The sequence below is a fragment of the Anopheles funestus genome, chromosome 2RL, assembly GCF_943734845.2.
Source record: "Anopheles funestus chromosome 2RL, idAnoFuneDA-416_04, whole genome shotgun sequence".
NCBI classification, from domain to species: Eukaryota; Metazoa; Arthropoda; class Insecta; order Diptera; family Culicidae; genus Anopheles; species Anopheles funestus.
In genome coordinates this window covers 12289138-12299020 of record NC_064598.1, presented here as the reverse complement: position 1 = coordinate 12299020, position 9883 = coordinate 12289138, and the positions used below count along the sequence as shown (strand labels likewise).

The window sequence follows — 9883 nt, the reverse complement described above, 5'->3', positions numbered from 1 at the left end:
CCAAATGTCGCCACTGGTACGCACATGGAGTGCGCTAACACCGCCCGCGCACACTAAATCTACTAACGTTTGAGATGTTTTTTTACGCGACTATTTTACTAATGATTCACACTGCACAATGACCGAACACCTCCGCCTCCGCTAAGTTTTTGTACAATTTTTTGTTTACGTTCTTACTTGCTGTCAAATAACCTGTTAATTTGACACAACAGGTGGCGCACCGGTCAAGGTAGATGACAGGCTGCTAAATACATCACACCTTTTTATGTTCATTTGTTTCCTGCGAGCAATCCAGCTCTAGTAAATTTATTCAACTGCTTATTTGCGAATGTTAATGGATTCCAGTTGTAGTAACAATTTTGCTGCTGCATCTAATCGAAAACGATATCACGGCGAATACCGTTACAGAAAGATAGCCAGTGGTTGTCAACCGTGTATCCAAAGGTGACCGATGATGATTTTCTGCCTGTTGTAATGATGAGCAGCACAACAGTGGTCGTCGGTAGAAACAGTTGTAGTGTTCTGTAACTGGTTGCCATAGCAACCGAAGGCGTTTCAAAAAATTACATTTTAAAAGCATAAATGCAATTGCTTCTTATTTCGGTGCAGCACAGACGTTGAACGTAAATAAAGCCACCCTCCATGCGTATCGAATTTCAAATATTTTTTTTTTCTTTTTATTACTCAGTTTGTTCATACATAATCAATATAATGACTGGCTGTATATTTGTTATCGTTTGCCGCCTCCATCTGGTTTTTCTGTTACTCTAAGTTTCCACATCTTCTTATACATGTTAACAAATGTTTAGCATCATTGCATTTTTTTAGTAAGGGTTTTGGCATTTTAAAATGTTAATGTTACGATTTTAAACATAGACTTTTATCATCTATTCCTTTAGTTTAATGTACGTTTAGCTACTCTGTTCTGGTTTTTTTGGCATTACTTCTTGTGCAAATGACTGAGCTTGGTTAATTTCTTTTTTTGTTTTGTTTGGTTTTGTCGTCCCATCTTTTGTTAACAACTAACAGTGATAAAATTACTTTCTTTTCCTTGGCTAGTACTGTTGTGGGAGACTTTAGGCTATCAACTACTGTTATGCAGGACATACGGTGCACCGCCATCGGTTCGTCCTTAATTCTTTCTTTGGTTCACAAAAATATATCTCAAACCCGACACAACAACGAAACAAAGTGGCAGTTAAAGGTTAACACATTCGAGCGCGCTGTTAAACGAATGCCTCTTGGAGACGAAACAAGTAGTTTTTTGTTTGTTTGTTTGTTTGTTTTTTGCATTAAAGTTAACTCACTAGCACCTGATACAAATGCACTCGTTTGGCTGTAAGTGGGTGTACGACAACGGTACGGGTGTACAAAACTATGCTTAGACGCGTTAAGAAACATGGAAACCATAAAATGATTGTACACACACACTACCGCCGGCACCGTAGGCGCGAATCCTTCATCAATACAGGCGGAAGAATCGTTTGTGTTTTTTTGTTTTTTTGCTTTTGCAGAGTGTTTAAAAGTGTATACTTATCTAACGAATTGTAAACAATTACCTGTATTGAACAACACGCACACGGAATTGGAGTTTTCTTCGGTTATCTTCCTTCCTTCCCATTCAACGATACTTAACGGTAGTAAAGTGTTTTGGCTACACTCATCATTAGGCGCAATTTGGAGACCGGTGGGGTGGATGGATACGGTTCCGACCCTTTCAAATTTCCCTCCGATAATTTGTTTTTAAACTATCAAATGAGACACATCGGTAGCGTAAGTGGGCATATAGCGCGGCGGAGGTTTGCCGGCACTATTGTTCTTCCGGTTCACGATGTACTCCTTGTCCTTTGGCCATGCCCGTTCCGGTGTGCGCGGAAGCGGCGGCAGTATCGGGTAGCGCGTTTTCTCCGCATTCTGGCTCGAAACCGACTTCGAAACCGAGTTCAAACCCACATTGTACTGCCGTTGCATGGCCAGGGAAGCACGTAATGTTTTTCGTTTCTGCAAAAGAAAACAAACAAAAAATCACGGATGAGAACGCTTTCTAATCGTTACCGTTCAGCCGTCCTTACCTCGATTGTGCCACGCCACTTGTCCGCCGCATGGCGTGCAATCTCCATCTTTTTCTGCTTCTTTATTTGGTGCTTTTTGTAGACCACTTCGATGATAATTAACCCGATGCCGCCGACAATACCCGCACCAACCAGAATGAACACACCGGCCATATTCTTCAACCCGAGAGTGTTTGGCGTTTTCTCGAATTGTTCACACTGCTGCACGTTCCCGTGGAAGATCCATTCCTTGTCGAGCGATTCCATGAAACCACTCTCGTGGAAGTCTAATATTGCTAATGTTACTGCATCCGTCCAAGGGGACGCTTTCTGAAGCCCCACTCCGTAGCCGCTGCGACCGAAAAGCTCTCCCGCCGTGACGAGCTCACAATCCTTCGATGCTTCATACTCCAGCCGGGATGAATCCCAAATAAATGCCATCAATTTACTGAAAGAAGGAAAGGAAAACCATTGATCGTCGGGACAACATAATCGTGCCTACCATGCACTCACCCATCCTTCACATCCTGGATCGCTTGTTCGGCGGTATCATAATTATTGGCCTCCATCGTACGGTACATGTTGGACAACTCGACCTGCCGCCGGAAGTACATATCCACCGAGGAACCCTTCACGGTAGCGCAGGTAAGGTTTTCCATCGTGTTGCGCAACCGCGCATCGTTGATACCGGTCAGCTTGGTTTTGGGTCGCTCCAACACGAGGAAAGCGGCCAAGTTAGCTGTATATGAGGCGACGATAATCATGGCGAAACCAGCCCACACCATACCTAAGCAGGGAAAAAACATGAACACATCGGCAAACTATCAGACACTTGTCCTTGGAACTACAGTCTAGACAACCCGCTTACCTAGAACACGCGCCGAGAAGCTTCTTGGTGTGCCTTCACCGATACCACTGTTCAACAGAACGCCCCAAGCGAACCATATCGCGGAGCTGAGGTTAAGTGCGTCCTCCTCCGTTCCATCATTGCTCGACAGCTTGAACCGTCCGAACGGGGAAAAACGATCCAACAGGTACAGAACGAGCGCGACCACATGCACCGAGACCATCACCAATATCCAGAGCGTGTTGCTGAAGGGTTGCAGGAAAGAGACGAGCGTACTGGAACGGGACGGTTTCTTCTCCAGGATCGTAATGCCCTGGTACTTGAACGGTTTGGAAAACTCGATAAATTCCGCACGCTCGGGATTGATCGTAAGCGGTGCGACGATCAGATCGGCCCGTTCTGCAACGAGCTCCCCGATCAATCCATTCCATTCCTTCTTCACGGTGGTTCCAATTCCGGTGGTATGATTTTTCAGCTGATAATGGCCAAACTGACCATCAGGAGACAGTGCCAAATCGTAGGTGAAATTGATCCGTTGCGCGAGAGCTTTCAGCAAATCGATACAATATCCTTTGCAGCAATATTCTTGTTCTTAAAATAAAAGCGAGAAAATTAATTGTATTTTAGTTTTTTTAAACATCCTCCAGTCTACGATGGAAACACCTTACCATTGCCATTAGTAATATTGAAATGTGGACAAACCACCTCATCATCCGCACAGTCTATCTCGTCGTCGAGCAGCTTGCGTGCGTACACGAACGGTTTCTCCTCGATCGTCAGCACCTTCAGGTGCGTTGGTATCATAATACCTTCTGGCTTCTTACCCGTATTTCCTGGCCACGTTATGCTGCTGTCATTTATCTTGAGACGCATCTTACGCTTCTCCTGTGTGAGATAACGCGATATGCTTCAAATTAAAGTTCGCTCTTCAACATGATACAATCGAACGTTTTGAGGGGGCTATAAATCCATCCACTAATTTTACAATATCTGTGATTTATGGTCTAAAGTTGTTGATAAGTCATATCACAACTACGTGATGATTTAAACGCTACCAATTCATTCGGCACACCACAGCACATACTTAACAGATTCTCTACTGCCCTCACCAAACAATATACTCACCGAATCATAGTGGAAGCTTCCGACTTTTGCAAACGAATGGTTCTCGTGGACGTTGATAACATCGTACTCCGCGTACATACGGTCACCGTTATCGTCGAACGCCACCTGTCCCGTTTCGCCACGGATATTTCTCGTCTTCAAATACCCAAACAATCGTTTGCCTGTGAGAATTACGTTCCAAAAAGGGAGGGAGTTTAGTACAGGGAATTTGTTAGCTTTTGGGAGAAAATCCCATTTCGACACCTACCCGATTCCCAGATCGCTCCAGAATCGTCACAATCCTTCGGTGCTTCTGTAATGGTTTCATTCACCGTCATTTCCTTGATTGCCGATGCCAGTATGTATATAGCATCCTAAAGGAAATGGAAGAAAAAGACATTTAGAACATCGTACAATCCCCAACGGAAATGTTGGTTCTCTCAGGCCGCACTACCGTACCTTTATGTGATCTGTTTCATTTTCTGCATTATTTAGCTTCAATCCAATAATACCGGTTGGAGTGTTGTTTGCACTGAGTGCCTGCTCGGTTACAATCCAAATGTGGCCATACTCGGTCATATTGTGGATGGCAGCGTCACGGAAAATTACATACGCATCTTCTTGGCTGCAAATTGGAAAACGAACCGAAGCATTTTGAGAACTCGAGTACCTCATAGACAACGCCCTTCTGCCTTCTGACAATTACCTCGCATAAAGTAAATATACACGCGATTGTGCTGTTTTCATGTCCATAAGATAGGAGCTAAAGCTATCCAATTTTGGTTCAAATTCGACGATCGATTCAACCGTTGCCCGTACATCGATGTCGTCATAGTTTGTCTGCGATGTCGTCTGGAAGCGGCCCAAAACGGCTCGCCCATCCGTATCGGAGCTGTGTATGATGATAACCTAGATTCGCGTACGGTGGGATGGTGGGATGGGAAAGAACATTAACCACACTTAACGTAACAACGGGTCAGCATTCGGCAGTCGGCAGTACTGTACCTTAGTGTAGCCGAAGTGACTCAAAATTTCCAACCAAACGTCCGCCTGGTGGTAATACGGAGGCACCGTACGTAGGAACGACACGTGAATGTTCTTATCAGAGAAGGCGGCCTCACGCGACGAGATCCCGATCACTGGTATTTGGTAGAATCCGCTAGTGTAGCTGACGGCCGCTGGGGACAGATCGCCAGTCGGTTCGTGCGATACCACTACCGCATACACCTAGTCCACACCCCCCACAAACACGCACACAGACACACACGGACGCAAGTACGCAAGTACGCAAGCACGCATCATTAAAAGAGAAACAAATATTAATTAGATTGCAACTTCTTTATAGTAGTGGAGTCTTTATAGTCCTGCAACAACAGGGGGGAAAAAAGCATGGGAACCACCCACGGATACACCTACCCTTCGGGATATCAGGTGTTTACAAACATTGAGCGCTGTTTTGATGGGATTTTTATCGATCCGAATCGTCTTATCGTAGTAGGTGGTACCGCGTGGAACATACTGTTGGTCAAAGTTCAGATGCTGGAAAACCGTGCCGTGGAAAAGATCGAAAAAGAGGGAAACATTTTACCATACACATTGATCTGCACAAGGGATACATGCCCCTCGCCCCACCCTCCCCCCCCCGGTCGAGTCCCGTGATAAACAACACCCCGTGCAAACAATGACCGAGCGCGCACTATTGCACGGTTTTCGGCGCACTGCGCGTCCCTGTGTCATCCTTGTCACGGGTGCAAAGAAGAAGAAGAAGAAAAAACGGATGAAAGGTGGCGACGAACTGGTTAGATAACACTTACCGCAATCACGGTACCGAAGTGTGATTCACTCTCGTTATTGCTCAGCACACCCCCGATGTTGTAGTAGGAAGGACTTTCGCTGCCGGTGGGTTTCTGGGCGAGCAGGGCCTGTGGTATCATCAGGCTTAGCAGCATACAGGACGCGGGCAGCATTCGTGTTAACTTCATTTTTACAGGCGTACGACCTAACAGGCCCGACCTTTTTCACTGCATAGCACTTTCCGTCCACCGCACACACACGCGCACACACACACACACCCCGTGGATGTCCTTTCGCGAGAGGTCGTTCGTGGTGCTGGCCTGATGCTGCTGGTCCTACTAGAACACAATTTTTCCCCCTTGTATCCTGCTGCTGCTGCTGCTGTTGGGGTACACAAGCTGCAACACTGCCTGTCCTGTCACACTGTTTGGCCTGCGGCGAGAGGGGGGGTGTAGCACGCACGCCTAATTCTTGCGCAATTCCTTCACTCCATGCTGCTGGGTCGGAGTTGGTGAAAGTGCTGAATTTTGCCACATTTTTTTTCTCCCCCAAAACTGAGGCCACTTGGGCTTGGTGAGCGAAGAAAAAAGGCTACTCCGTAGCTGTCAAACGGTATAAGGATTCCAGTACATGCCCTCCTTTGCCAGAAGTAACAAGCGTGTTAGGGCGTTAAGATCCCATCGTAGCGGACACGACTGCGCAGGACCGATGGACATCCTAACAACAGCTGATTGATGAAGGACGCGAATACCAACTCGCGCGATAGAGAGAGAAAGACCGAGAGATGGAGAGAGAGAGAGAGAGAGAGAGAGAGAGAAAGTACTTTCTCTGTTACCAGAGAAGAGAGCCACCACTTATTTACATTCCGAGATGCTATAAAGCTTTTATTACCGGAACTGCTGGATTTACGCTTGAGCAGGTTTCGTTTAACCTGCACAGATTAACCGTTAAACTGATGCAGAATGAAACCGAATCCGAATGTGGAGACAATCATGTCCATAAACCTGATTTAATTAATCGCTTAAAATTGGAATTAGATCTGTTTGCAACTAACGAAGATCACTTGATCATTTACCACATCTCACTGTGTGTAATAAGTAGATCCTGAGGAGTCGGTGGTTTATGTGGTAGTGGAGCTCATCTTACACGACAGGATCGTTACCAAGATCGGCATTATCTGTCATAGGCCCTCATAGCAAGAACTGACTATCCAGTAAGCCAGAAAATGGCAAGCATATATGGTCCAACAGTAGGTAGATAGTAACGCCACCAAGAAGAAGTGTTCAAGTGCATAACCAATCGAACTAAAAAGACTCGAGCGATAGGCTCGAGTGGTAAAAGAAAAACGTTGTCCCCAGGTGTAGGTGTACTCCACTTCATCATTACGGGACACACCTGTCGTTTCCTCCCATACCTCTTCGCCGGCTCCTGAACGACTGAGTGTGAACGCATCTATCTATCAGTAGATAGTCCGTTGCGCACAACGGGACTGCGGCGTCACGACACTACACCTCCATCCCCCCACGCACTACACAAGTACCTCAGGGCCATTACCACCTTCAACGGTCGAAGATAACGCGTTATCGCCCATCACGAGAGTCTTTAGTTTATCAGGCTGGTCGAGACATCGCCGAGGCATTTCTTCGCAGCCCCGACCAGTTTTGGACGTTGCGTTGCGTCCAATCCATTGTGTGCATCAAAACAGGTCGGTAGTTAGTAGCTGATCCCGGGGTCAAGATGCTTAATACGTTTTCCGTGCTTTCGCCACACCTTAAGTTTAAGTACAAGTTCGTTACGATCGATAATTTAGCGTTTAAGTTTCATTATCGGGCCACGTTTATTATGCTGCTAGTGTGCACACTGCTAGTGACATCCAGGTGAAGTTCCGAGTGTTTAGTGGGCTCTGTTTCACACGTCTCAATAACCCCGTTCTCGGCTTCTCTTCGTTTCGCCGCAGACAGTACATTGGGGAGCACATCCGCTGTATTACGGGTGGTTCTATACCGGAGCATGTCATCAACACATTCTGCTTCTTCACCACCACCTTCACCGTCATACGACACTACAACGAATCGTTGATACAGGAAGGAGTACTTCCGCACCCAGGCGTTGGTCCGATGTACACCGAAGATCCGGTTAAGCACCATGCCTACTACCAGTGGGTTCCCTTCATTCTCTTCCTGCAGGCACTGACGTTCTATGCTCCACATCTACTCTGGCGTTTGAACGAAGGTATGTGGCAAGTCGGACCAGTCGGCGAATCAAATTTCGTCATTCCGACAGGAAACAGACAAACAGTATCAAGCAGAGCCACACACGTATGAGTCACGCCGTGCACACTCACTTACTTGGACCTCCGTTTTCCTTATCGCGCTCTTGTAGGTGGTCGGTTGAAGAATCTCGTCGATGGCTTACACATGGCACACCTCAGCGAACACTACACGGCCAAAGCGAACATCGCGATCGGGCCAAAGTATACGCTCCTGTCACGGGATACCGTGGATGCTAAGCTGCGCACGGTCAAGCGCGAATTCTCCAACCACTTTATGGTCCAGCGACATTGGGCCACGCGTCACATCTTGTGCGAGGTGCTGAATCTGCTCAACTGCATACTGCAGATCGTGTTTACCAACATCTTTCTTGGGCGCAAATTTTGGAACCTTGGGCCAGCTTTTATCGAGGAAGATTTTACCGGCAAAATGGATGTGCTCGATACGGTCTTTCCGAAGGTGACCAAGTGTCACTTCTACAAGTACGGACCGACTGGATCGATCCAGAAACATGACGCCCTGTGCATAATGGCGCTGAACGTTATTAATGAGAAAATTTTCACCTTTCTCTGGTTTTGGTACGTTGTGCTGTTTTGTGTCTCGGTGTTGGCGATATTATGGCGAATACTAACATTAGTCCTTCACAACAGGTAGGAAGACAGTGGAGGGATACATTCTAAGGTTCTATACTAACTAAAACTCGTTTTTCACTTGGTGCAGATCGTACAAATTCACCGCACTGATCCTCTCGTTTGCCAGTCCAGGAAGGTTAAATCCACAGGATGTGGAGATCATTACTAAGCGGTTGCGATTTACCGAGTGGCTGTTTCTGTACTATCTGGCCAAAAACATGGATGCACATCTGTTTCGCAAGGTGTTGCGCCAGATAACGGACGAGCTAAGACACCCGAACGAGGACGATCAAGACGATCAGGGCATCGATATGGTCGATGGTGAACATGACGTCGACGATAGTGATATAGCGATGGTTAAGCTGCGATACGAAGATGACCACAAGAAGGCTTAAACTGTGGTGCAACTGCTGCACTCATGTGACAAAAGTATTATACTTCTTAGTATTAAGTCCATAGTATTTACAATATAAACCCATATGAAACTCTAGAAGGACTTAAGATGTATTTTGCCTTTTTTTTAACTTGTATGCAGATTGATTGATCATCTACCATATCAATAATCAATCAATCAATAATCGACAACATGAAAATGTGTCGCTGGCAAAATAGACACACCCTTCAAATTTAACAAGAAAGTTATTGCTAACAGAGGATGCTAAATCAAAATCATTTTCAGCAACATTTGATAGCAAAAGAACATTGGAACTAAAGTGTACCTTTTTCCCGGAACGTTATTGCTAAAACAAACACACCGCAAATATTCACCCCGGGGAATCGTAATACGGGACCAATTAGCCTTCGTGCAATGGAGGTAACCATACCAGAAGCCGAAAATTGCTCTCCTCATCACCAAATGGCTTTCGTGTTTAGACGCTCGTTCAAATTGCTGACTGCTACAATGACGAGACCGCTCGACGACCGACACAGTGAGACAATAATAATTAGCACCCAGAACATTTACAGATAATATCGACTCGGTGGGAAATATTCTCATGCCAATGAAATTTGTACCTTTTTTTTGGGTAAAACGTGGCAAAAGACAACCAATTAGTATAATCATGCTTGCTTGCGTTTGTAGCAAAGTGCAGAGGAGAAATCGTTTAATCAGCTTATTAACAACTTTACTTCTGTTACATATTGCTAACACAAGCAAAATATGTTTAACAAATTCTACATTCAAGG

At 45.7% G+C, this 9883-nt stretch overlaps 2 protein-coding genes across 2 annotated transcripts; one reads left to right on the top strand and one right to left on the bottom strand.

The window, feature by feature from the left end:
- Nucleotides 1–647: 647 nt before the first annotated feature.
- LOC125764087 (glutamate [NMDA] receptor subunit 1) lies at nucleotides 648–7261 on the bottom strand. Its single transcript, XM_049427934.1, has 12 exons — nucleotides 5817–7261; nucleotides 5419–5541; nucleotides 5008–5229; nucleotides 4709–4911; nucleotides 4462–4627; nucleotides 4271–4376; nucleotides 4024–4184; nucleotides 3567–3783; nucleotides 2920–3489; nucleotides 2565–2838; nucleotides 2073–2499; nucleotides 648–2001 (listed from the first exon to the last, which is right to left on the bottom strand). The coding sequence occupies exons 1-12, from the start codon at nucleotides 5982–5984 to the stop codon at nucleotides 1744–1746; spliced, it is 2895 nt and encodes a 964-aa protein (XP_049283891.1). The 5' UTR covers nucleotides 5985–7261; the 3' UTR covers nucleotides 648–1743.
- Nucleotides 7262–7424: 163 nt separating this feature from the next.
- LOC125764088 (innexin inx7) lies at nucleotides 7425–9207 on the top strand. The gene is made up of 4 exons (XM_049427935.1): nucleotides 7425–7673; nucleotides 7754–8028; nucleotides 8179–8716; nucleotides 8787–9207. Exons 1-4 carry the CDS (start codon nucleotides 7534–7536, stop codon nucleotides 9091–9093), a joined length of 1260 nt encoding a protein of 419 aa, XP_049283892.1. The 5' UTR covers nucleotides 7425–7533; the 3' UTR covers nucleotides 9094–9207.
- The last annotated feature ends 676 nt before the right edge of the window (nucleotides 9208–9883 follow it).

Coding starts and splice junctions, on each gene's coding strand:
- LOC125764087 (XM_049427934.1), bottom strand. CDS start 5,984: ATGAAGTTAACACGAATGCTGCCCGCGTCCTGTATGCTGCTAAGCCTG. Junction 4,912..5,007: donor GTCACTTCGGCTACACTAAG/GTACAGTACTGC, acceptor ACGCGAATCTAG/GTTATCATCATACACAGCTC. Junction 4,628..4,708: donor GTATATTTACTTTATGCGAG/GTAATTGTCAGA, acceptor TCCAATTTGCAG/CCAAGAAGATGCGTATGTAA.
- LOC125764088 (XM_049427935.1), top strand. CDS start 7,534: ATGCTTAATACGTTTTCCGTGCTTTCGCCACACCTTAAGTTTAAGTAC. Junction 7,674..7,753: donor ACACTGCTAGTGACATCCAG/GTGAAGTTCCGA, acceptor GTTTCGCCGCAG/ACAGTACATTGGGGAGCACA. Junction 8,717..8,786: donor ACATTAGTCCTTCACAACAG/GTAGGAAGACAG, acceptor CACTTGGTGCAG/ATCGTACAAATTCACCGCAC.